General features: G+C 51.9%; 3 protein-coding genes and 2 long non-coding RNA genes across 18 annotated transcripts in view; 2 read left to right on the top strand and 3 right to left on the bottom strand.

Moving 5' to 3' along the window:
• Positions 1 to 26,146, top strand: part of LOC114589686 (uncharacterized) — a 386,543-nt gene that overhangs the window by 300,371 nt on the left and 60,026 nt on the right. Inside the window, exon 1 of one of the 11 annotated variants that reach the window (XM_077927813.1) lies at positions 23,991 to 24,160. The exons of the other annotated variants lie outside the window; for them this stretch is intronic. The gene's annotated coding sequence lies outside the window, so the exon portion shown is untranslated. Of the gene's footprint in view, positions 1 to 23,990; positions 24,161 to 26,146 lie in introns of those variants that run through there. 11 annotated transcript variants of the gene reach the window in all.
• The window catches only part of LOC114589761 (uncharacterized), a 498,312-nt gene that overhangs the window by 100,765 nt on the left and 371,401 nt on the right, over positions 1 to 26,146 (bottom strand). The window contains exon 1 of one of the 4 annotated variants that reach the window (XM_077927914.1): positions 16,013 to 16,099. The exons of the other annotated variants lie outside the window; for them this stretch is intronic. The gene's annotated coding sequence lies outside the window, so the exon portion shown is untranslated. Of the gene's footprint in view, positions 1 to 16,012; positions 16,100 to 26,146 lie in introns of those variants that run through there. 4 annotated transcript variants of the gene reach the window in all.
• Positions 4,524 to 15,300, bottom strand: LOC114595249 (uncharacterized). Its single transcript, XM_077927899.1, has 5 exons — positions 14,207 to 15,300; positions 13,925 to 14,006; positions 13,551 to 13,633; positions 10,913 to 11,039; positions 4,524 to 9,402 (listed from the first exon to the last, which is right to left on the bottom strand). The coding sequence occupies exons 1-5, from the start codon at positions 14,606 to 14,608 to the stop codon at positions 7,397 to 7,399; spliced, it is 2,700 nt and encodes an 899-aa protein (XP_077784025.1). The 5' UTR covers positions 14,609 to 15,300; the 3' UTR covers positions 4,524 to 7,396.
• On the bottom strand, positions 16,825 to 18,213 carry LOC144327616 (uncharacterized). Its single transcript, XR_013392737.1, has 2 exons — positions 18,077 to 18,213; positions 16,825 to 17,488 (listed from the first exon to the last, which is right to left on the bottom strand). It is a non-coding gene; the product is annotated as an uncharacterized LOC144327616 (long non-coding RNA).
• On the top strand, positions 21,942 to 23,351 carry LOC144327620 (uncharacterized). Its single transcript, XR_013392741.1, has 2 exons — positions 21,942 to 22,137; positions 22,688 to 23,351. It is a non-coding gene; the product is annotated as an uncharacterized LOC144327620 (long non-coding RNA).

The following is a 26,146-nucleotide window of genomic DNA, read 5'->3' on the forward strand; positions in this document are numbered from 1 at the left end:
CTTATTTCGGAGTTGCTGGAGCGGGTGCAAGGGGCGCAGGGGTTCACCAAGCTAGACCTCCGGGGGGCCTACAATTTAATTCGGATCCGAGCTGGGTATAAGTGGAAGACAGCATTCGGGACTCGGTACGGGCAGATCGAATACCTGGTTATGCCCTTCGGATTGTGCAACGCGCCTGCTGTGTTCCAACGATACATCAACCACGTGTTCCAAGACTTGCTAGACAAGTACGTGGTGGTGTACTTGGATGACATTCTGGTTTTCTCCCGTGACCCGGCTCGTCACGAGGGTCATGTCCGGACCGTGCTGCAGCGCTTGCGGGAGCACCGCCTGTATGCGAAGCTCAGCAAGTGCGAGTTCCATCAGCGGTCAGCGGACTTCCTTGGTCACCGACTCTCTCCAGATGGGGTGCAGATGGATCCTGGGAAGGTGGCAGCGGTTCAGGAATGGGCGGCACCTTGGAACCGCAAGGACCTACAGCGATTCCTGGGGTTCGCCAACTATTACCGGACCTTCATTGCAGATTATGCTCATTGCACCACCCCGTTGTCCCAGCTACTGCGCCCCAAGACGCCGTTTTCCTGGGACAAGGAGGCAGAGGAGGCGTTTCAGGGGTTGAAGGCCTGTTTCCAGAGAGCGCCAATCTTGCAACATCCTGATCCCTCTCGACCCTTTGTGGTAGAGACCGACGCCTCCAGTACGGCTCTCGGTGCCTTCTTGTCTCAGCAGTACGGACCTGATGCGCCACTCTTACCCTGCGCCTTCTATTCCCACCAGCTCCTTCCAGCAGAGCGTAACTATACTGTGTGGGAGCGGGAACTACTGGCCATCAAGGTGGCCTTTGAGGTCTGGCGCCACCATCTTGAGGGGGCACGACACCCAGTGGAGGTGAGAACCGACCACCAGAACCTGGAGTACCTCCAGACCACCCGCAAGCTGAACCAAAGGCAGATCCGGTGGGCGTTGTTCTTTTCCCGGTTCCAGTTCCGGATCCGCTACATCCCTAGCTCCCAAAACCAGAAGGCGGATGCCCTGTCCCAGAAACCTGAAGACAACGCAGACACGGTACAGCAAGCAGTACCCACCACGATCCTACCACCGGCTGCATTCCTGGCCACCCAGGAGGCTGAGCCACCCCCCGGCCTACTTCAGCCATTGCCAGTCCCACCACGTCCTTGGCACACGGTTTCGCTGGACTTTGTAGTGGACTTACCTCCGTCTCGTGGCTGTACCTGCCTTCTAGTTTTCTCCGACCATTTCACTAAGATGGTGCACTGTGCCCCCTGCCCATCCGTACCCACAGCTAAGGAAACCGCTCAGCTGTACCTTCAGCATGTCTTCCGCCTGCATGGCCTACCTGAGTGTGTGGTGTCCGACCGGGGCGTTCAGTTCACATCCCGGTTCTGGCGAGCATTGCACCAGACCCTCGGGACAAAGGTCTGTCTCTCATCAGCCTACCACCCACAGACCGATGGCCAGACGGAACGGGCGAACGCGGTGCTGGAGCACTACCTCCGGTGTTACTGCAGCTACCAACAGGATGACTGGGTTGACCACCTAGCATTGGCGGAGTTCGCCTACAACAACGCGGTGAATGCGTCCACCCAGCAGACCCCGTTCCAGGCCAGTTACGGTTATCATCCACGGCTGTTTCCGGATGTGCTGCCGGCATCCGTGGTCCCTGCGGTGACGGAGTGGCTTCAGGAGCTCCAGTCCCAGCAAGAGCTATTGATGGAGCAACTGCACCAGGCCAAGGAGGTGTACAAGGCCCAGGCCGACCGCCACCACCAGGTGGGGCCGGAACTCCACGTCGGTGACCTGGTATGGCTCTCCACTCGCCACCTCCACCCCTCTCGACCTTCGCGGAAGCTGGACACCCGTTTCACCGGCCCGTTTCCTATCATGGACCAGGTCTCACCTGTGGCATTCTGTCTCCAGTTGCCCGCAACCCTGAAGGTTCACCCGGTCTTCCACAGGTCCCTTCTGAGTCCGGTGGCCCCACCCGATGAGTTCCACCCGAACCATCCCCGACCGCAGCCAGTTTTGGTTCAGGGGGAGACTGAGTATGAGGTGGAACGCATTCTGGGCTCCTGATACCGCAGGGGAAAGCTACAGTATCTCATAGACTGGAAGGGGTATGGACCGGAGGACCGTTCCTGGGAACCAGCAGCCAACGTCCACGTGCCTGCCTGCCTCCGAGATTTCCATGCGGCGTACCCCAGCAAGCCGGGTCCAGACCCTCGATTGAGGGGGGGGCCTGGGAGGGCGGATGGTGTGATGGCCTGGGAATCCGATTCAGAGGCTGAACCGGAGGAATCCCAGCCTGCACAGGAGTCCCCGCCTCCAGGGCCGGCTGAACTGGGGCAAGGCCTAGATTCTGAGGAGCCTGCACCTGTGCCAGATCCTCAGGAGCAGGCACCAGGTGAATCCATTCTGGCCCCAGAGGTGCTTGAGGACTCAGTGTCTACAGGTGAGCTTCCCCTGGGACCCAGTAACCCTTCAGCCTCTCCTGAACTGCAGAGGCTTAGGGCAGAGAGGCGAAGGGAACTGGTTTCTCCCAGGAGGAGTGCTCGCCTTAAGGCCAGGAGAGGCGGGTCTCCTGGGGGACGGGACCGCCCCTGGCCTCAGAGAAGATAAAGGCCAGTCAGCCCAGTCCCAGGTTGCAGGAGCAACGTCGTTGTTGAGTACCTGTTCCTGCCTGGACCCAGACCTGACCCTCCAGTGTTCTTGTCCCCGCCCGGCTTCCTGCTTCGGACCTCGCCCCGCTCCTTGTGAAGTGTTTCCAGGCTAGTGACCCAGGCCCGGACTTTGGCTACGCCAACGGTAACCTTTCCCCCGGGACCAGCACACCAGCAACCAATAGAAGTGCCCAAGCCAGACCCTCCCAGGGCAGCTATAGCCATAGAAGTGGTGCTAGAACTCCCAAATGGGCACCCAGTCAAGGTGGAGGGGCTGCTGGATTCAGACAGCTCCTGCAATTTCTTCAGCAAAGACTTCACTCTGGAGCACCAACTCCACCTGCTGCCCCTGGATTTTCCCTTGCAAGTGACCACCATTGATGGCAGAGAACTTCTGGGAGGGGAAGTGACGCACCAGACCCCACCAATGAGAATGAGGGTTTCCAGGCACACGGAGACCATTGCCTTTCAATGTTCTTTACTGCTAAGTCCAGAGTTGTAACATTTGTAGCCAAAACATCAGTTTGGCCTTGTAACTTTCCCAAGAGAACAAATGCTCTGTCCAATTCAGCCTGGATTTTCCCTCTTCCAGCCATTCCTGTAATTTCACTAAGCCCCTCTAGGGGGATTTTAATTCCTTAATATTCCTTTCAGCTCAAGTCCAAAAATCACGTTATTTTGTATCAGCTCTTCCTTATTTTCAACCCAAGGGTTACCCTTTAAGGGAGGGTGCAAGAAGTTGCAGCCAAGGTGGCTGGGACCCTTTGAGGTAACACAGCAGGTGAACCCCGTGGCATACAAGCTCAAGTTGCCTGACAGCATGAAGATACACCCGGTGTTCCATAGGTCCCTACTCTCACCGTACAGGGAGGGGCGGGAATTCCCGGGGCGGGAGGGAGAAGTCACCACACACCCGTAGGTAGAGGAGAGGGAACACCACAAGCAAGCCACGGAAATACTCGATTCAAGGTGGTGAGGGTGCCAGGTGGAGTACTTGGTAGCTTGGGAGGGAGAACCCAGGTCAGAAAACACGTGGGTTCCTGCAGAGGCAATCAATGATGGGTATCTTGTGGAGGAGTTCCACAGCCTGTTCCCAGATAAACCAAAACCACTAGCGAGATTCTGGGAGGAGCAATTTGGAACCACAGACAACGAAGAGGACTTTGTGGGTTTTCCTGCCTCCGAAGAGGAGGGAGGGGAGGGGTCAGAGGGAGAAGAATCAGACTGGGAGGCCCACCCCACGGGAAGAGTTCGGAGCGGGTGGGAAGCGGGTTTTGAATCCTCAGAGGATGGCGACAGCTCCTTCTGGGGATTCCCCGCATCGTCGGCCGAGGAAAGGGACGAAGTTGGATCAGAAGGTCGGGCCAGGGGTGAAGGGGGTCCTGGGGGGGAGGTGGATGTCAGGGAACGGACATCGGAGCCAGAGGTGGAGGCAAGGCTCCAAAGCGATGCTGGAGAGGGGCCCAGAAGGGAGAGGCAGCTCATCGGCTGGGGAAGGAAATCAGCGTAACACCAGGGGTAAAGGGGGGCAGATGGGGGAATCGGCGAGGGGGCTCCAGGACTCCTCGCCGGAGACCAGCGGGGAGAGCACGGGTCCTCCGCTGCCCACACCCACCCTGCACAGAAGACTTCTGCGCAGGGAGAGTAGGCGGAGACTTGGCGTCAAAGAACTTCTTTGCTGGAAGAGGTTCAAGAAACGCCCACTGACAGATTCTGCCAGCTACTGAAACAGCCACGAAGTGAAGGGCTGTCCAGACAGAAAGGGTTTAACCAGGTAACCTAGCCAGGAGCAGCGGCAACTTACGCACGAGCAACCCCTATAAGCATTACAATACCGTCTCCAGATGAAATTAAACCTGTGCTTTTATTTATTTTCATGGTATAAAAGATAATTTTAAAGAAAGCAATGGTTACAACAGTAAACAACAAATAGCTTGTCCTCATGGAATTGCAGACTTTCATCCTGCCATGTGTTAAAGTTTCAATTGATTATTCTAAAAGATCACGCCACATTTTCCCACGAGTGCTGGGTAGATTCCGGCAACAGTCTTCACAATTTATGTACTCAATAAACATTGGCCACATGTTATAAAAGGAATACGGATTGTGTTCCCCCACCTTTTGGATACTTAAATTGTGATGCCCAGAACTGAACACAGGATTCTAGGTGGGGCCTGACCAAGGCAGAATAAAGTGGTACCATTCCTGCTTATTTAACTTATATGTGAAAGGCTGGGCTGGATGAATCCCAAGCAGGAATTAAGATTGCCGGAAGAAATATCAACAACCTCAGATATGCAGATGACACAACCTTGATGGCAGAAAGTGAGGAGGAATTAAAGAACCTTTTATTGAGGGTGAAAGAGGAGAGCGCAAAATATGGTCTGAAGCTCAACATCAAAAAAACGAAGATCATGGCCACTGGTCCCATCACCTCCTGGCAAATAGAAGGGGAAGAAATGGAGGCAGTGAGAGATTTTACTTTCTTGGGCTCCATGATCACTGCAGATGGTGACAGCAGCCACGAAATTAAAAGACGCCTGCTTCTTGAGAGAAAAGCAATGACAAACCTAGACAGCATCTTAAAAAGCAGAGACATCACCTTGCCAACAAAGGCCCGTATAGTTAAAACTATTGTTTTCCCAGTAGTGATGTATGGAAATGAGAGCTGGACCATCAAGAAGGCTGATCGCCAAAGAATTGATGCTTTTGAATTCTGGTGCTAGAGGAGACTCTTGAGAGTCCCATGGACTGCAAGAAGATCAAACCTCTCCATTCTGAAGGAAATCAGCCCTGAGTGCTCACTGGAAGGACAGATCGTGAAGCTGAGGCTCCAATACTTTGGCCCCCTCATGAGAAGAGAAGACTCCCTGGAAAAGACCCTGATGTTGGGAAAGATGGAGGGCACAAGGAGAAGGGGACGACAGAGGACGAGATGGTGGGACAGTGTCTTCGAAGACCAAACTGCGGGAGGCAGTGGAAGACAGAAGTGCCTGGCGTGCTCTGGTCAAGGGGGTCACGAAGAGTCGGACATGACTAAATGACTAAACAACAACAACAACATTCCTGCCCTTGATCTGATTCTGCCTTCTGCCACATTGGCCTCCGCCAATGGTGTCGTCTGTAAATGTGATGAGCATCCCCTTCAGTTCCTTCATCCAACTCATTCATAAAGACGTTGAATGACAATGGGCCCAGGATTGAACCCTACAGCACCCCTCTTGTCACTTCTCCCAAGATGATGAGGAACCATGAAGGAGTCCTCTTTGGGTTTGGTCAGTCAAATCCACCAAACAGTTACCTTGTTCAGCCGAAATTTTACCAGCTTTCTCACAGAAAGAGCACGGGGGACTTTCTAAAAAGCCTTACTGAAATCAAGATGCATTATTTCCACAGCTGTCCCCTGACCAACAAAGTTTGTAACTCCATCCATAAAAGGATCTAGGAGTCTTGGTTGACCACAAACTTGACATGAGCCAACAGTGTGACGCGGCAGCTAAAAAAGCCAATGCAATTCTGGGCTGCATCAATAGGAGTATAGCATCTAGATCAAGGGAAGTAATAGTGCCACTGTATTCTGCTCTGGTCAGACCTCACCTGGAGTACTGTGTCCAGTTCTGGGCACCACAGTTCAAGGAGGACACTGACAAACTGGAACGTGTCCAGAGGAGGGCAACCAAAATGGTCAAAGGCCTGGAAACGATGCCTTATGAGGAACGGCTAAGGGAGCTGGGCATGTTTAGCCTGGAGAAGAGGAGGTTAAGGGGTGATATGATAGCCATGTTCAAATATATAAAAGGATGTCACATAGAGGAGGGAGAAAGGTTGTTTTCTGCTGCTCCAGAGAAGCAGACACAGAGCAATGGATCCAAACTACAAGAAAGAAGATTCCACCTAAACATTAGGAAGAACTTCCTGACAGTAAGAGCTGTTTGACAGTGGAATTTGCTGCCAAGGAGTGTGGTGGAGTCTCCTTCTTTGGAGGTCTTTAAGCAGAGGCTAGACAACCATATGTCAGGAGTGCTCTGATGGTGTTTCCTGCTTGGCAGGGGGTTGGACTCGATGGCCCTTGTGGTCTCTTCCAACTATGATTCTAAAAAGGGGAGGAGAGATTTCTCTGGCTTGACTTGTTTTTGAGAAAGCCATGCTTTCATCCTGTATGTTTCTGTTGTGAAATCTTCAGATGGAGGGCACATAAATATTAAAAATGATAATAAATAAGGATATTGACAAGCTGAAACATGTGCAAAGGAAGGCAATTTATGTAATTATTTAATTTGTATACCACCCGAAACAGTGGTGCCAACTTGAATAAAATATTGGTGGGGGTCAGGTAAGGGCTGCCTTGCACAATCAATCGCATGATGCATAAAGGGCATTGGAATGGCGATGCCTATCAACTGGGGGGGGGTGGCCCCCTCAAATATACTATTGGGGGGCAAAACCCCCTCAGCCTCTAAAAGTTGACTTCTGTTCCCACATGTCGTAGGACGGTTACAACATAAAAAGACAACATAAAAACACAAAATATACATCTGTAACCCCCCTCACTACCACATTTTAAAAGGGCATTAGATGTCAATTAGGCAAAGGCCTGGTTAACAAGGTGCGAATTTACCTGGCTCCTAAAGCTATATAATGGTTTTTCCAATCGTTGCATGAATTCTCTGGTGACTAGTGAGAAAAGAGCTCTGACTGAAGCTCTTTCCACATTCTGCTTACGGATAGGGTTTCTCCCCTGTATGAATTCTCTGATGCTTAGTGAGAGAGGAGCTCTCCCTGAAGCTCTTTCCACATTCCACACACTGATAGGGTTTCTCCCCTGTATGAATTCTTTGATGGTAAGTGAGATGGGAGCTCTTCCTGAATCTCTTTCCACATTCCCCACACTGATAGGGTTTCTCCCCTGTATGAATTCTCTGATGGGAAGTGAGACTGTAGCCCTCACTGAAGCTCTTTCCACATTCAAAGCACTGATAGGATTTCTCTCCTGTATGAATTTTCTGATGCTTAGTGAGATCAGAGCTCTCCCTGAAGCTCTTTCCACATTCAACACACTGATAGGGTTTCTCTCCTGTATGAATTCTTTGATGGGAAGTGAGACGGGATCCCATACTGAAGCTCTTTCCACATTCCACACACTGATAGGTTTTCTCCCCTGTATGAATTTTTCGATGGGAAGTGAGAGAGAAGGTCTGACTGAAGCTCTTTCCACATTCAACACACTGGTAGGGTTTCTCTCCTGTATGAATTCTTTGATGGGAAGTGAGACGGAAGCGCAGGCTGAAGCTCTTTCCACATTCCACACACTGGTAGGGTTTCTCTCCTGTATGAATTCTTCGATGGGAAGTGAGAGAGGAGCTCTCCCTGAAGCTCTTTCCACATTCCACACACTGATAGGGTTTCTCCCCTGTATGAATTTTCTGATGCTTAGTGAGATCTGAGCTCTTTATGAAGCTCTTTCCACATTCCACACACTGATAGGGTTTCTCTCCTGTGTGAATTTTTCGATGGGAAGTGAGAGAGAAGGTCTGACTGAAGCTCTTTCCACATTCAACACACTGGTAGGGTTTCTCTCCTGTATGAATTCTTTGATGGGAAGTGAGACGGAAGCGCAGGCTGAAGCTCTTTCCACATTCCACACACTGGTAGGGTTTCTCTCCTGTATGAATTCTTCGATGGGAAGTGAGAGAGGAGCTCTCCCTGAAGCTCTTTCCACATTCCACACACTGATAGGGTTTCTCCCCTGTATGAATTTTCTGATGCTTAGTGAGATCTGAGCTCTTTATGAAGCTCTTTCCACATTCCACACACTGATAGGGTTTCTCTCCTGTGTGAATTTTTCGATGGGAAGTGAGAGAGAAGGTCTGACTGAAGCTCTTTCCACATTCAACACACTGGTAGGGTTTCTCTCCTGTATGAATTCTTTGATGGGAAGTGAGACGGAAGCGCAGGCTGAAGCTCTTTCCACATTCCACACACTGATAGGGTTTCTCCCCTGTATGAATTCTTTGATGGGAAGTGAGAGTGGAGCTCTGACTGAAGCTCTTTCCACATTCCACACACTGATAGGGTTTCTCTCCTGTATGAATTTTTCGATGGAAAGTGAGATCAGAGCTCTCCCTGAAGCACTTTCCACATTCAAAGCACGGATATGGTTTCTCCCCTTCATGAAATTTCTGATGGGAAGTGAGATTGGAGTTCTGACTGAAGCTCTTTCCACATTCCATGCAGTGATATGGTTTCTCCCCTGTATGAATTCTCTGATGCGAAGTGAGACTGTAGCTCATACTAAAGCTCTTTCCACATTCCACACACTGATAGGGTTTCTCTCCTGAATGAATTCTCTGATGGGAAGTGAGATGAGAACTCTGACTGAAACTCTTTCCACATTCCATGCACTGATAGGGTTTCTGCCCGGTATGGATTTTCTGATGGGAAGTGAGATGGCTTCTCTTACTGAAGGTATTTCCACATTCCACGCACTGATAGAGTTTCTGCCCTGTATGAATTTTCTGATGCTTAGTGAGATGGGAGCTCTGACTGAAGCTCTTTCCACATTCCACGCACTGATAGGGTTTCTTTCCAATGAGAATTCTTTGTTGGGAAGTGGAATGGGAGCTCTGACTGCAGCTCGCTCCATGCTCCAAAATTTTGCGTGGCTTCTCCTCTCCGGGGGTTTTGTCATGTTCATCCTTGTTCTCGATTTCCAATTCATCAAAATCTGCAATGGAGACAAAAAAGGGATTACAGCATCAGGAACAAATAGCTGATTATACATTTTAGATAGCAGTTTAGTTTTACTTTGTATTATCTCTACCTGGAACTTTGATTTTTTCTCATTCATTCCAATCTATTTATCTTCCTTCCATAAGGCATTAATTTGATGATACTGCAGCCAACCTGTTAATTTGCTTTTTAACTCTTCATAAGATCTAATTTTCCATCCTCTTTGCGATCTTTCCAGGAGGTCTTCAAAGGTCAATCTCTCACCTTCCATATTTGTTTTTTTTTTGGTAGTTAATATGTCGATAGGGGATAGCCACCAGGGGGTATTTTTCCCCAGTAGTTTTTTATTCTTTTCCCACGCTTCTAACGATGTTCCTCTGATAATAGGTAATCTTAGGATGTTAATCTTAGGGCCAGGAAACAGGTTTCACATGAAGGTGATAATGGTCACTGTCCTCCTGGCCACCCTCCTTATCATATGTATATTGCTTGTTTATTACCTCCGGGGTTGCCAGATGCTCTTCTTTGTAGTTCTGTTCTTTGTTTACCCTGTGCTTAATTAGTTTTAGTAGTTTAACTTTCTCCCCACGTGGGTTTGTTGAAATGCTCAGAAGAAATCTGATTGGTTCTTACGAACACTCTGTAAAAAGTTCTTTTGTGAATAAAACGGCCTGGGCCGGGGGCTGCGGAGATCGGACGGACAAGCACAGAGAGACACGATTATACAAACCCTTCCCAGAGTCTTGCTTGTTCAAGCCTCTGTGTGTATTCTTATTAATCAGAGTTCAATCCTTCCTTTACTTTGCGGACGCAACAATTATCACTGATTCTACTACCTGAGGTTCAATCAGCCTGGCTCTTCTCTGGGACAGATTTTGGTTGGCCCAGTCATGGCATCCCCTCCATCGCCAATGTCAGGCGTCTCTTTGGTCAACCCAAGACTGACAGCAGCAAAATCAAAAACAGAAAGAGCCAGTGTGGTGTAGTGGTTAAGAGCGGTGGACTCGTAATCTGGGGAACCGGGTTCGCGTCTTCGCTCCTCCACATGCAGCTGCTGGGTGACCTTGGACTAGTCATACTTCTCTGAAGTCTCTCAGCCCCACTCACCTCACAGAGTGTTTGTTGTGGGGGAGGAAGGGAAAGGAGAATGTTAGCCACTTTGAGACTCCTGAAGGGGAGTGATAAAGTGGGATATCAAATCCAAACTACTCTTCTTCTTCAGAAAACCTGACAGAAGCTACTTATATGTCCTAACAACTCTGAAGCTGACATTTAAGATGCCTGGGCAGTTCAGATCAACCCAACTGTGCTAGAAGGAGGCAGAACTGGAGGAAGATGGTTCACAGAAAAAAATGGAATTTGCTGTTCAAGGTTTATTTGGGGGTGTTAGGTTCCCTGGTGTTGTATGGGGCGCTGCTGAGCTCTGTGGAAATGTATGAGGCTTGTCACGTAGAGGTATATTTTGAATTTCCAGGCAGATAGGACGATCCCACAGGGAGCCTTACCAAGAGAGGCCACGATCCCATGATTCTCCTCCATGACGTCCTTATGCAGAGCTCTCTGGTCAGGATCCAGCAACGCCCACTCCTCGTCCGTGAAATGAACAGAAACATCTTCAAAGCACACTGGACCCTAAAAGAAAAAGGGAAATGTCCTCCTCTGAGACAGGATCAATATGATCTGCTACACAATGCTCTGTTATAACAGATTGAGGTCGAATCCTGACAAGACAGAAAGTACTCTTTTGGGGGACAGAGGGTGGGCAGGTGTGGGGGACTCCCTGGTCCTGAATGGGCCAACTGTGCCCCTGAAGGACCAGGTGCACAGCCTGGGAGTCAGTTTGGACTCACAGCTGTCCATGGAGACGCAGGTCAATTCTGTGTCCAGGGCTGCTGTCTACCAGCTCCATCTGGTACACAGGCTGAGACCCTATCTGCCCACAGTCTCGCCAGAGTAGTGCATGCTCTGGTTATCTCCCACTTGGACTACTGCAATGCACTCTACCTGGGACTACCTTTGAAGGTGACCCGGAAACTACAACTAATCCAGAATGCGGCAGCTAGACTGGTGACTGGAGCAGTCATTTTTTGTAAATTGGTGGTACTCCAGTTGGTGTTTTTCAAGTCATTCTGCCTACGCAACATCCCAGTTTCCCTGATGGAAGGATCCCCTTTCTCCTCTCCTCGTGAGTTGTTCTGGGGAGGTTCCCTCCCACTGCCCTGGAGCCAAATTCAAGGGGTTCATGGGGGCATGGAGAGGGGGAGGAATGGGGGGCAGGCTATATTTCGCAGCAGATGGGGCTGGCTAGGTGAATCCTGGCCTCTATTTGTTCTCGTCTGTCCGCTGCTTAGAAGCCTATTTTAGCATTCAGTGATCAATATAGAAATACAAGAAGCCTACTTTGGATGGCCATCTATCTTGGATGATCTAGCTGAGACTCCTGCAATGCAGGGGGTGGGACTTGATGACCTTTGGGGTCCCTTTTAACTCTAGGATTCCATGAAAACAGCAACTACAGGTGAATCCTACTGGCGACATTCAGAAGGCTGGTGTAAAGGTGGTGTTTCCCCTTCCCAGTAACACTCTGGCACAGTCAGCGTGGTATTTACAGTCTTTATTACACATACACAAGAAACAGCTGCAGTTCAGAATTAGGCGTCCAAACCTGTTGAGTCAGATTCAGGGAGCGGCTTCCTACGATTCATGCACAAGACGTCTTTGATCCTTACGTTTCATTTCCCTTCTTGTCTGTGCTGATTTGAAAGCCCCTTCCCTTCTGGAGTCTCAGCTTCCTTCCTGAGCCTCTAGGTGGTTGAGGGGCTCTTCAGCCTCCCTGAGCCCCGGCTCCCCCTGACCGGTCTCTGCCCCCTGTTCTGCCTCTTCTGTCCATTGCTCCTCCGAATCCTCCCTGACAGCTGGCGCCACAGAGTTATCTGGGCAGGAAATCCCACAGTTCACAGCTGGAGTTAACTCTTTATCAGCAAGAACACAATATTCACAGACTTGGCTGAGTTTCAGGCCTCATGAGAACAGCAGCTCATTCCCTGAGGGTTTGTCAGTTTGCATTTCTTAGTGCAGAAAGTATGGATGTGATATTGTCTATTCTATTCTAATTAGTTCAAGAGGGTTCCGGAAGCTTCTCTGCATAAAAGAAACAAGCAGAAAGTTCCTGATGTTTGGGTTATTCCTTCAGAGAAGCTGAGTACAGCTGGGTTAAAGTGGTTCTGTCATCTCTTCTGTCAAGGTCAGGCTGACTATAAGAAGAGGCCAGAAGGAGCCTGGGTTTCACTTTCTCTTTCTCTCTCTCTTCCTTCTGGTGTTCTGTACAAAGTATGCTGAGTCTTAAGGTTTAGACTTATTATAAGTTAAGTTTAAGTCTGCTGCAACTGGATTTCTTATGGAGAGGGCCAATCCTGTACATTTTGGATTTGTGACCAGTATCCTCATTTGCCTTCAGTTGCAGTTAAAGCTCCGCCGGATGAAATACAATTGCCTCTGGCCTATTTTTGGGAATCCTGCAACATGTTTAGGTCTTACTCTGCTAACTATACATTGGACTTCTGCTCTGAATCAATATTCAGTAGAATTTTATGACAGTGTCTTCCTCCACAAAATCATTTGCTGAGAGTGAAGTCCCCCGACTCCCCCCAGCTTTCCAAGTCCCCTCCTCTCTGGGGTTTCTGGCAAGCGATTGAACAGTGCGCCAGTGTGCAGCCTGCCTTTGCTCCTCCATGTTAGACCTCTCTTGGCTCTGAGAGACAAGCAGGGAGGGTGGCTTCTGGCAGAAGGAGAGGGAGCCCCCGGTGCCTGCTCCTTCTCCTGACTCACCTCTGCCTCTCGACCTCCCTCCTCCCACTCACCTCCTTCCTCTTCTGCCTCTGATTCTGCACTGCATTCTGCCACAGAGTCTCCCAGATCACTAAGCCCTGTTGCCCCTTCAGCTTCTGACACCTCCTCTTCCCAGGCTTCCCCCTCTTCCCCCTCTGACCGCTCATCCTTCCTCCACCTCCACTCCTTGGGCTCTGAGACGTCTTCCCTTCCTGGTTCCCTGGCTGCTTCCTCCCACCATTCCTCTGTGCCCAACCAGTCCATGACATTGCTCCATCCCTCAGCCTCTGTCCCCACAAGGCAGATTCCCCTGACCTGATCTGGTTCCACAGCCGCTGCTTCCCTTCTGCCCCCATGAAAAGATGGATCAGGAGGTCTTGCCGGCATCATTCTGTCTCCTGAAAGAGAAAACAGGTAAGCAGGATGCCAGGAGTGCCCATGTCTCTCACAGGTGAAACAGGGCATCTCTAACTACAGATGGGCCTTTCAGAAAGCCTCTCCTGCTGAGTGCAGTTGGACGTTTGTGCCCATTTCATGTTAGTTGTGCAGAAATACATCTCTCCTCCTCTGGACCCTTGTTCCCAACTCCCCCTCCCCCCCCAAAAAAAAGCTTGATGAAAAGAACCCAGAGATTATATGGGAAACCAACAGAATGAGACCAAGTGGAGAAAAACCGCCTCCCTCCTTACCCAGTGGCCTCTCTCTGGTGTCCAACGGAGGCCTCTCTGCCTCACAGGAATCCAGGTCCATTTCTGCAAAACGATCCCTTTTCTGAAAGAACAACAAGGATTAAAAACAGAATGGGGAGAAATATTAGAAAGAGAATGACAAAGACAAAAACATTCAGGGTGTTGGATCTCATTCCATGGATACTTTCCCAGAAAAAGGATGGGTCATCACTAAAGCATTATGGGATGTTCATCATCCTGTTTGGAGCCCCTTGGGAGTATCCAGAGCAAAGTCTCTCTCACCTGCTTTCTCTCCTCTGCCTGACTCAGGAGGAAACCTTCGGCCAGGGCCACCGCCTGGGAACTGGTCTCCGCTCCACAGTCCCTCACCCAGCTCTCCATCTCCAGGGTAAGGACAGCCAGGAACTGCTCCAAGATCACCAGGTCCAGCATCTCAGCTTTCGTGTGCCTTTCTGGCTTCAGCCACTGACGGTCAAGGTCGTAGAGTCGGCTGCAAACCTCTCGGGGTCCTTTGGCCTCCTGGCAGCAGAACTGCCTCAACTGCTGGCTCTGCACCTCTGAGCGGAGGGTGACCTCCTCACCCAGGATCTTCAGCACAGAGTTTTCCCAGAATACCCCACTGCTCCCAGTTTGGTTGGCATGGCCTCTTCCTTCTTCAGGTCCAGCTGAGTCTTGCTCATCCATCTGCGGTCTCAGGAAGCCTCTGAGAGATCGGAAGGAACCCTTTGGTCTTCTGCCAAGTTCTGTCTGTGCTAATGAGGTGCTAGGAAATCCTACAAAGCAAATACATTGATTAGTTACAGAATTTTTAGGTTAGAAGAAGAGAAATGTTCCGTGAGCAAGCATGGATGAGTCTTCCTAGGAACCAGGGTGGGACTGTACGAAACCATTAGATATCTTCTGAAGAAGAAGACGGAGGAGGAGGAGGAGAGGAGGAGAAGAAGGAGAAGAGGAGGAGGAGGAGGAGGAGGAGGAGGAGGAAGCAGCCTCTAGCCCTCCTAGAAGGAAGATTGTGATGCAAAATGGGGAGGCAACTGAAGGGATTTCTCTGAGGTGAAGGGATTTTCTCTGAGTTGCTCCTGCCTTCGAGTAAATGCAGGAAGTCAGACCTGACTGACAAGGGAGTCATTTGTATCTTGTGGGAAATGGATGCCTGGCTCTAGTGGGGGTCCTCATCCGGGGGTCCTCAGGAGTTGCTCTCCCCCCACCCCCACTCCCCTGCTTCTGTCTCCTTTTCCTGCACTTGGTCTCTCTGCCGCTCTCCAGGCCGACTCCTGGGGTGGGGTCCCTTTTTCTTTCCTCTGAGGGCCAGGAATGTATCTGGACAAGGGCCAAGTGGGTGGAGCCAAAGACATCTCCTTTGGCAGGTTGTTGTTGTTGTTGTTGTTGTTGTTGTTGTTGTTGTTGTTGTTATTATTATTATTATTATTATTATTATCATCATCATTATTATTACTATTATTTTATTAGATAGCTTAACTCCCCCCCCACACACAGCCATTGATGCCCAGGTCCCTGGAGGCTCAGGGAGTAGCAGCGCCCATTTCCGGCTGCTTTGCCAGCAACAACCCCTTTGGGAGAGAGAGGATGTGGTCCTGGGATGCCCTGCTCTGGGTGCGAGGGGATTGCTGCAGTGGCCTCCGTGGGGAGCTGCCCTGGGAGACACTGGGAAACTGGTCCCCAATGCAGCAGCCAGACTCTGGGCTGGGATCCCTCTCTTTATTCCTGGCCTCTCTCTCCCACCTTTTTTTTTGGGGGGGGGGCTAGTCCACCTCGTTGTCCAGCTTTGGAAAACCACTTGCACCTGTTCCCTCTGTTGTGCAGTGATGCTGAGAGACGTCACCCCGATTCCTAGGTACTCCTTTGTTTGAAGAAGGGAGATTTCGGGGGAGAATCATTGTTTTTCTGAAAGGGGGGGGGGGCAAAGGCCAACTGAGTTTGGGATCCTCTGCTCTGCAGGAAGGAGAGCGTGGCAGACCTGGCCCCTCCCTGGCAGGACCCTCTCCTCCCTGACTTGGGGTCCCCCCCCTGCATGAGCAGATCCGGCCCCCCAGGCCCCCTCCCCTGCTGCAGCCCTGGAACCCCCACCAGATCCCAGAGAGAGGGGAGACTCACCAGATCCCAGGAGGGGAGAGCGAGGCAGCGCTTGCAGGAGAGACACCCAAGCAGGAAAGGACAGGGGAGGGAGGGGCCTTGGCTCTGGAGGTCCTGCCCCCCCTTGCTTCCTGTCCTCTCTAGGAAGGCAGCTCGGCTCCCTTTAACCCTTGCCAAGCCAAGTCCCCCAGCTCAGCCCTTCCTCCCTTTGCACAGCCTGAGCTCCGCGCTGCGCCCCCGAAGAGATCCCGGCTCGCGAAAGGGTCTCTCTAATCCATCGCTGCAGCGCAGAAAATGGGGGGGGGGAGTGGAGGGCTTGGCCAAAGAGGGGAGCAACTGGGGCGGAGTGGGGAGCCTGTGCAACTGCCTCCCCCCCTCCACTCCCCCCCCCCCGGCTGGACCAGAGCAGCTTCTCTTGGGGGGACGCGCCCCCCTCCCCCCCCACAGAGACAGACATATTCAAGGAACCGTTTTAAAGCCGATTTTGCGGGGAGTGGGGCGCCTATGCCCCTGGGGGACTTCCTCGCCCCCCCCCCGCTAGATACGGCCCTGATCCCAGGGTCATCTAGTCCCACCCCCAGCAAGGCAGGAATCTCAGCTAAAGCATCCAGGGCAGATGGCCCTCCGATCTGTGCTGAGAAACCTCCAAGGAAGGAGAGTCCCCCACCTCCCAAGGGAGACCTTTCCCCTGCCAAACTGCTCTTAGGTGTCCCTCAAGGCAGCGGGTCCTGAGTTCCAGCACTGCCGAAACCATCGCACTGGCCGCCAAGGAGGAACCAAGAAAAGTTCAAAATAAATGATGATGATGATGATGATGATGATAATTTATTATTTATACCCCGCCCATCTGGCTGGGCTTCCCCAGCCACTCTGGGCAGCTTACAACCAAATATTAAAAACACATTGAAACCTCAGTCATTAAAACCTTCTCTCAACAGGGCTGCCTTCAGTTGTCTTCTAAACATCAGATAGTTGTTTATCTCCTTGACATCTGATGGGAGGGCGTTCCACAGGGCGGGCGCCACCACCGAGAAGGCCCTCTGCCTGGTTCCCTGTGACTTGGCTTCCCGCAGTGCAGAACTGCCAGAAGGCCCTCAGTGCTGGACCTCAGTGTCCAGGCAGAATGATGGGGGGAGGGGGGAGACGCTCCTTCAGGTCTACTGGGCCAAGGCAGTTTAGGGCTTTCAAGGTCAGCACCAACACTTTGACTTGTGCTCGGAAACGTACTGGGAACCAATGTAGGTCTTTCAAGACCGGTGTTATGTGGTCTCGGTGGCCGCTCCCAGTCAGCAGTCTGGCTCCCGCGTTCTGGATTAGTTGTAGTTTCCAGGTCACCTTCAAAGGTAGCCCTGTCCACCCCCCAAAACAGTACTTCTGTCTTGTCAGGATTCAGACTCAATCTGTTAGCCGCCATCCATCCTCCAACCGCCTCCAGACACTCACACAGGACCTTCACCACCTTCACTGGTTCTGATTTGAAAGAGAGGTAGAGCTGGGTATCATCCGCATACTGATGAACACCCAGCCCAAACCTCCTGATGATCTCTCCCAGCGGCTTCATATAGATGTTAAAAAGCATGGGGGAGAGGACAGAACCCTGAGGCACCCCACAAGTGAGAGCCCAGGCGTCTGAACACTCATCCCCCACCACCACTTTCTGAACACGGCCCAGGAGGAAGGAGCGGAACCACTGTATAACAGTGCCCCCAGCTCCCAGTCCCTCTAGACCAGAGGTCAGCGAATTTTTTCAGCAGGGGGCTGGTCCACTGTTCTTCAGACCTTGTGGGGGTGCGGACAATATTTGTGGGGGTGGAGAACGAATTCCTATGCCCCACAAATAACCCAGAGGTGCATTTTAAATAAAAGCTATAATTTTTATCATGTAAAAACACACTGGTTCCTGGGCTGTCAGCGGGCCGGATTTAGAAGGCAATTGGGTCGGATCCAGACCCTGGGCCTTAGTTTGCCTTCCCATGCCTAGACGGTTCAGAAGGATGTTATGGTCAATGGTATCAAAAGCCACTAAGAGATCCAGCAGAACTAGGAAACAGCTCTCACCTTTGTCCCTCGCTCGCCGGAGATCATCAACCAGTGCGACCAAGGCAGTTTCAGTCCCATGATGAGGCCTGAATCCCGACTGGAAGGGATCCAAACGGTCCACTTCTTCCAGGCGTGCCTGGAGTTGTACAGCAACCACATGCTCAATCACCCTGCCCAAGAATGGAAGATTTGAGACTGGGCAATACTCGGCCATCATGGCCGCATCTAAAGATGGTTTTTTAAGAAGCGGTTTAATAACCATCTTTTTCTGGGAAGGCTCCCTCACAGAAAGAGGCATTCACCACCCCACCATCGCCCAGCCCTTCCTGGCTTGCTTTTATCAGTCAAGATGGACAGAGACAGGACTCTAGCACTCTCCCGCCCCAGCCCTGTGCCAGGAAAAAGAGGAGTCTATCTCTTTCCAAATCTGAGCGACTTTAGCTGCAAAAACTTTGCAAAATCATTGCAGGAGATCATGTGGCCCGTACCAGGCCCTGATGGAGCAGGTGGTTCCACTAAATTGCAAACCACCTGAAAGAATCTCCTGCTGCTGTTTTCTGCAGATGCAACAGAGGCGGTGAAGAAGGTCTTCTTTGTTGTCGCTATCGCCACTTGGTAGGCTCGATGTTGAGCTCTAACCCATGTCCAGTGAGATTCAGAATGAGTTTTATGCCACCAGCACTCTAGCCATCTCAGCGATTGTTTCATTGCCCTCAGATCCGTGGAAAACCACGGGGCTGTCCGGGCTCCATACAATCGGAGAGTGCGCTTTGGAGCCAGACAGTCAATAGGACTAGTTAACTCCACATTCCAGTGGGCCACCAGGGAATCTGTTAAGTGGTCCGGCAGACTTCCCTGTGGTACTATTTGCTTTCGGGACTCAACAGAGTGTGCACAGTGCGGCCTATTGGTGTATAAGCTTGCAGAAGACAGAGTCCACACGCTGTTGTTCTGTACAGCAGAACAGTAAAATAACAAACAGACCATCTGAGACAGCAGGCATGGTGTCTCGGCTTCTTGGCAGAAAACTAAAGTACCGTATTTTTAGGACGCACTTTTCCCCCTCCAAAATTTAAGGGGAAATGTGTGTGCGTCCTATGGAGTGAATGCAGGCTCCTTGGCTTTAGCGAAAGCATCGCGAAGCCTCCAAAGCGCAGAGGGAGCGCTCCCTCCACACTCCAGAGGCTACGCGTTGCTTTCGCTGAAGCCTGGAGAGGGGGGGGTCAGTGCGCACCGACCCCTCTCACTCTCCAGGCTTCAGGGATAGCCGCCTAAAGCTTTTGGAGCACAGCAGGACCTCGCGCAAATCTGGCCCCACCCAGACTCGGACACTCCATGGGTCCTGACAGATCTGTGTGTACAAGCTCAAAAGGTTTTTTGGCTATCCTCTCCACCCCGGGATAACTACACCTTTGAACCTTTGCCCCTTTGCATGCCCTGCATTCTAGGGATCTCCCACATTCTTTGAGTTTGCACCCTTTAGTGCAGCTGGGCAACTTCTGCACATCTTCCAAACTGCTGTGCAACATTCTCCTGTGCCACAAATGAACACATGAATCATGACTGGGAACCCTAGCACACTGCGCCTGTGCTCTTTCGGCATTCCCCCCCCCCTCCAGAGGTGTCTCCAGAACAAAGAGATTGTTCTTGCACTCCACGTTGACAAGCAGTTTCCCCCCTCTGGAAATGGAACAGGTGTTATTTTCAAAACAAACTTTGTACCCTTCCTTCACAAGAGCTGGTACAGATAACAGACAACAATGCATCTCCGGTACAATGTAGACCTGCAGCTGCGCCTGCAAAAAGGAAACATAAACACGTGTCATGTTAGAAACTGGCTTTTGGGATCCGTTTGCAAACTGAACAATCGTCCCAGTTGAAACAGCCCTGCAGTCCCGCATCCCGACAGCAGGTGGCTTGCTTATCAGGTGATGACTGGCTCCTGAATCAATCACCCAGCGCGTCACCGTGTCCTTGCTGGAGTTGTTCTTTAAGGTTGCCATAGAAGCAGTGAGATGAAAAGAACAGCCTCCACTCTCTGAGTCACGTCCTTCCCTTGCGTTCCCACGCTGACTTCCTCTCCTGGACTGGTTCCCATGGGAAACGACCTTGGGCACATCCTGCCCGCTCTCTCTGTTCCTCTGCGGACAGTTGCGATGCAGATGGTCAGGAGAATTGCAAATAAAACAGCGACGAGTGGAAAAATACTGGGGTGAGCTCATAGCTGGCATAACTTCCGGGCTCTCGATTCCAGCCCCGCCCCCTCTCAAACTGCATTCCTGCTCGTCACACACAGTGGAAACTTTTCCAAACTGACTTTTGGGCTTCTCTGCCCCCCCCCCCCCCCCCGACAGTTCCAACAGCACTTCGCAAGGCTGTAAAATCTTCAGAGCTTCTCACTAAGCTCTCAGCTTTCATCTGCCCCTGGCCCCCTGCTGAGTTTTCACACACACTTCTCAACACTTGCCAGGCTTCACAGGCAGACTTAATGCCTACCAAATGATGCTGTAGCGTATGGTGCACGCTGGCTTTCAACATGCAGATCTCTCTCTGCTATCTGTCCACCAGTGCTCCATTTCCAGTAGCCACTGGTTCTCTCTGGGATATGTCCCAAATTTCCGTGGCTAAAAACCACGCTCTCACCTTCCTGACCCATGTATTCCATGTCTGGGTGGTGAGTTTTTCAAGCGGTACCTCCTGGCCAACCGCCATCTTCCCCCCGGGGCCCAGCTGACTCACATAAACAACAGCGTCCAGCTCCCGGTACAGCAGACCAGCCTCCTCCGGCTCCGGCAGATCAGATCTCCTCCTCCCAGCGAGCTCCTTTCAGCCTCAAAAACAGCAAAACTCTAGCTGGCTCCAGCTTCTTCCCAGCTGGCTTCCCCACACATAGGACGTCTCTCCTGCAACAGCTTCAAAGCTTTGGCAAAGTACCCATAACCTTTGCCGTCCAGAGGGCCAAATATGGCGCCCGGCAGGCTTCCTCTGCGCATACAGCACGCTGCTGATCACAGCAATGTCCTCTTGCTTCTCTCTGGACAGTTTTAGCAGAGCGATACGCAACGGTGAAAGACTGCTGCAGTGTGGGGATCATAAATCAGGCTTGCACGCAGGCTTCTCTTATCTCTAAACACTTTTATTCGGGTAGCATAACATCGTAAATTCAGTCTCAAGCTCCCGGAGACGACTCGCACATCCTCCCTCTCGGACAGAGCGGAAGAGAAGAACACACGCAGAGAAACCACTCCCATACGTGTAAATGTAACCACGCCTCATGATGTAAGGCATCACACAGAACCTCTTAACCCTGTAGGTTCTGATTCGTCCACATCAGATCACTTTGTGGTGCAACTGGACTTCTCCGTGACCCTTCCCCTCTGCAGGGAGGTGGGACTGATTTGGATGGTCTGCCCCTGCCACTTAATGGATCCAAATGGTTACCAGAGAGTGGTAGGAGACGTTTTATCCCATGTTGATGGCCTTTCAGCTGATTCTGTGAGGGGAATCAGAGTTTACAGGGTTAAACAGCTCAGTTCCAGTCGTCCTGCCACTGAGGGGCGGAGAGATCATCCAGGGATCTGTTCTTTGTCTGTGAGTTACCTCGTTTTTCGCTCTATAGGACGCACCCGACCATAAAAACACCTTGTTTTAGAGGGGGAGAACAGGGGGGGGGGAATTCTCCCCATCTCTGCTCAGCACCCCTTCAGCGAAGCAGCAGGAGAAACGGAGCCCCTTTCATTTCTCCTCCTTCTTGACTGAAGGGGCGCTGTGCAGCTCTCCCTCTCTGCTGAAGCCAGGAGAGTCTTGCTCTCCCGGCTTCAGCAAAAGGAACCCAAAGCCTTATTAAACCGCTTCTTAAGAAACCATCTTTAGATGCGGCCAATATGGCCAACTATCACCCATTCTCAAATCCTTCATTCTTGGGCAAGGTGATTGAGCAAATGGTTGCTGAACAACTCCAGGCAGCCTGGAGGATGCGGACCATTTGGATCCCTTCCAGTCGGGATTCAGGCCTCATCATGGGACTGAAACTGCCTTGGTCGCACTGGTTGATGATCTCCGGCGAGCGAGGGACAAAGGTGAGAGCTGTTTCCTAGTTCTGCTGGATCTCTTAGTGGCTTTTGATACCATCGACCATAACATCCTTCTGGACCATCTAGATCATGGGAAGGCAAACTAAGGCCCAGGGTCTGGAACCGACCCAATTGCCTTCTAAATCTGGCCCGCTGACAGCCCAGGAATCAGTGTGTTTTTACATGAGAAAAATGTGTGCTTTTATTTCAAATGCACCTCTGGGTTATTAGTGGGGCATAGGAATTCGTTCTCCACCCCCGCAAATGGCCCCCTGCTGAAAAAATTCGCTGACCTCTGGTCTAGAGGGACTGGGAGCTGGGGGCACTGTTATACAGTGGTTCCGCTCCTTCCTCCTGGGCCGTGTTCAGAAAGTGGTGGTGGGGGATGAGTGTTCAGACGCCTGGGCTCTCACTTGTGGGGTGCCTCAGGGTTCTGTCCTCTCCCCCATGCTTTTTAACATCTATATGAAGCCGCTGGGAGAGATCATCAGGAGGTTTGGGCTGGGTGTTCATCAGTATGCGGATGATACCCAGCTCTACCTCTCTTTCAAATCAGAACCAGTGAAGGTGGTGAAGGTCCTGTGTGAGTGTCTGGAGGCGGTTGGAGGATGGATGGCGGCTAACAGATTGAGTCTGAATCCTGACAAGACAGAAGTACTGTTTTGGGGGGTGGACAGGGCTACCTTTGAAGGTGACCTGGAAACTACAACTAATCCAGAACGCGGGAGCCAGACTGCTGACTGGGAGCGGCCACCGAGACCACATAACACCGGTCTTGAAAGACCTACATTGGTTCCCAGTACGTTTCCGAGCACAAGTCAAAGTGTTGGTGCTGACCTTGAAAGCCCTAAACTGCCTTGGCCCAGTAGACCTGAAGGAGCGTCTCCCCCCTCCCCCCATCGTTCTGCCTGGACACTGAGGTCCAGCACTGAGGGCCTTCTGGCAGTTCTGCACTGCGGGAAGCCAAGTCACAGGGAACCAGGCAGAGGGCCTTCTCGGTGGTGGCGCCCGCCCTGTGGAACGCCCTCCCATCAGATGTCAAGGAGATAAACAACTATCTGATGTTTAGAAGACAACTGAAGGCAGCCCTGTTGAGAGAAGGTTTTAATGACTGAGGTTTCAATGTGTTTTTAATATTTGGTTGTAAGCTGCCCAGAGTGGCTGGGGAAGCCCAGCCAGATGGGCGGGGTATAAATAATAAATTATCATCATCATCATCATCATCATCATTTATTTTGAACTTTTCTTGGTTCCTCCTTGGCGGCCAGTGCGATGGTTTCGGCAGTGCTGGAACTCAGGACCCGCTGCCTTGAGGGACACCTAAGAGCAGTTTGGCAGGGGAAAGGTCTCCCTTGGGAGGTGGGGGACTCTCCTTCCTTGGAGGTTTCTCAGCACAGATCGGAGGGCCATCTGCCCTGGATGCTTTAGCTGAGATTCCTGCCTTGCTGGGGGTGGGACTAGATGACCCTGGGATCAGGGCCGTATCTAGCGGGGGGGGGCGAGGAAGTCCCCCAGGGGCATAGGCGCCCCACTCCCCGCAAAATCGGCTTTAAAACGGTTCCTTGAATATGTCTGTCTCTGTGGGGGGGGAGGGGGGCGCGTCCCCCCAAGAGAAGCTGCTCTGGTCCAGCCGGGGGGGGGGGGAGTGGAGGGGGGGAGGCAGTTGCACAGGCTCCCCACTCCGCCCCAGTTGCTCCCCTCTTTGGCCAAGCCCTCCACTCCCCCCCCCCCCATTTTCTGCGCTGCAGCGATGGATTAGAGAGACCCTTGGCGAGCCGGGATCTCTTCGGGGGCGCAGCGCGGAGCTCAGGCTGTGCAAAGGGAGGAAGGGCTGAGCTGGGGGACTTGGCTTGGCAAGGGTTAAAGGGAGCCGAGCTGCCTTCCTAGAGAGGACAGGAAGCAAGGGGGGGCAGGACCTCCAGAGCCAAGGCCCCTCCCTCCCCCAGTCCTTCCCTGCAAGAAAGGGGGGGGGGGTGTTGCTTTGTGTCTCTCCTGCAAGGGCTGCCTCGCTGCCCCCTCCTGGGATCTGGTGAGTCTCCTCTCCCCCCCCCGAGGGTGCAGTGGGGAGACGGGGGCGGGTCCCAGGGCTGCAGCAAGGGAGGGTGCCTGGGGGGGCCTGGTCTGCTCCTGCAGGGGGGACCCCCAAGTCAGGGAGGAGAGGGTCCTGCCAGGGAGGGGCCAGGTCTGCCGCGCTCTCCTTCCTGCAGATCAGAGGATCCCAAACTCATTTGGCCTTTGCCCCCCCCCCTTCAGAAAAACAATGATTCTCCCCCGAAATCTCCTTCTTCAAGCAAAGGACTAGGACCTAGGACTCGGGGTGACATTGCTCATCGACATTGCACAACAGAGGGAACAGGTACAAGTGGTTTTCCAAAGCTGGACGAGAAGGTGGACTAGACACCCCCCCCCCAAAAAAAAAAAAGATGGGAGAGGAAGGCCAGGAATAAAGAGAGGGATCCCAGCCCAGAGTCTGGCTGCTGCATTGGGGACCAGTTTCCCAGTGTCTCCCAGGGCAGCTCCCCACGGAGGCCACTGCAGCAATCCCCTCGCACCCAGAGCAGGGCATCCCAGGACCACATCCTCTCTCTCCCAAAGGGATTGTTGCTGGAAATGGGCGCTGCTACTCCCTGAGCCTCCAGGGACCTTGGCATCAATGGCTGTGCGTGTGTTAAGCCATCTAAGAGAATAATCATAATAAATTAGCTGCCTAAATTCCAAAGGAGATGTCTTTGGCCCTCAGGGGGTTGGCCAGATACATACCTGGCCCTCAGAACAAAGAAAAAGGGAGCCCACCCCAGGAGTCTGCCTGGAGAGCGGGAGAGAGTACAAGTGCAAGAAAAGGAGACAGAAGCAGGGGGGAAATGTGTGCAGACGTGGGGGTGGGGGGAGAGCAACTCCTGAGGACCCCCAGGTGAGGACCCCCACTAGAGCCAGGCATCCATTTTTCACAAGATACAAATGACTCCCTTGTCAGTCAGTTCTGACTTCATGCATTGACTGGAAGGCAGGAGCAACCAGGCTGATTCATCTCCCAGAAACCCCTTCAGTTCCTCCACATTTTGCATTGCAATCTTCCTTCTAGGAGAGCTAGAGGCTGCTTTCTTCGTCTCCTCCTTCTCCTCCTCCTCCTCCTCCTCCTCCTCCAGATACCTCATGGTTTGGGCTGTGGTGCAGTCCAGCCCTGGTTCCAATATTAATAATATTGATAATGATAATAATAATAATAATAATAATAATGATGATGATGATGATGATACTCCACCCACTCTGGGTGTCTCCCTATAGAATACTAAAAACAGTATGAAACATCAAACATTTAAAACTTCCCTAACAGGGCTGCCTTCAGATGTCTTCTAAAAGTCAGATAGTTGTTTATTTCCTTGACATCTGATGGGAGGGCGTTCCACAGGGCGGGTGCCACCACCGAGAAGGCCCTCTGCCTGGTTCCCTGTAACCTCTTTTCTCACAATGAGGGAACCGCCAGAAGGCCCTTGGTGCTGGATCTCAGTGTCCGGACAGAACAATGGGGGTGGAGATGCTCCTTCAGGACTACTGGGATGAGGCCGTTTACGGCTTTCAAGGTTAGCAGCAACTCTTTGAATTGTGCCCGGAAATGTACTGGTAGCCAATGTAGGTCTTTCTGGATTGGTGTTATGGGGTCACAGAGGCCACTCCTAGTCACCAGCTTCCAGTCTAGCTGCCGCATTCTGGATTGCGGTAGTTGTAGTTTCCGGGTCACCTTCAAAGGTAGCCCCACGTAGAGTGCATGGCAGTAGTCCAAGCGGGAGATGAGCAGAGCATGCACCACTCTGGTGAGGCAGTCTGCGGGCAGGTAGGGTCTCAGCCTGCATACCAGATGGAGCTGGTAGACAGCTGCCCTGGACACAGAATTGACCTGCACATTCATGGATAGCTGTGAGTCCAAAATGACTCCCAGGCTGCGCTCCTGGTCCTTCAGGGGCACAGTTACCCCATTCAAGACCAGGGAGTCCCCCACACCTGCCCGCCGTCTGTC

Source organism: Podarcis muralis, chromosome 4 (genome assembly GCF_964188315.1).
Source record: "Podarcis muralis chromosome 4, rPodMur119.hap1.1, whole genome shotgun sequence".
Lineage (NCBI taxonomy): Eukaryota > Metazoa > Chordata > Lepidosauria > Squamata > Lacertidae > Podarcis > Podarcis muralis.

What these genes read in the sequence shown, in the direction of transcription:
- LOC114595249 (XM_077927899.1), bottom strand. Translation starts at nt 14,608, where the DNA reads ATGGATGAGCAAGACTCAGCTGGACCTGAAGAAGGAAGAGGCCATGCC. An exon ending in AGGCAGAGGAGAGAAAGCAG is followed by an intron (nt 14,007 to 14,206) that starts GTGAGAGAGACT and finishes TTGTTCTTTCAG; the next exon opens with AAAAGGGATCGTTTTGCAGA. An exon ending in CACCAGAGAGAGGCCACTGG is followed by an intron (nt 13,634 to 13,924) that starts GTAAGGAGGGAG and finishes TTTCTCTTTCAG; the next exon opens with GAGACAGAATGATGCCGGCA.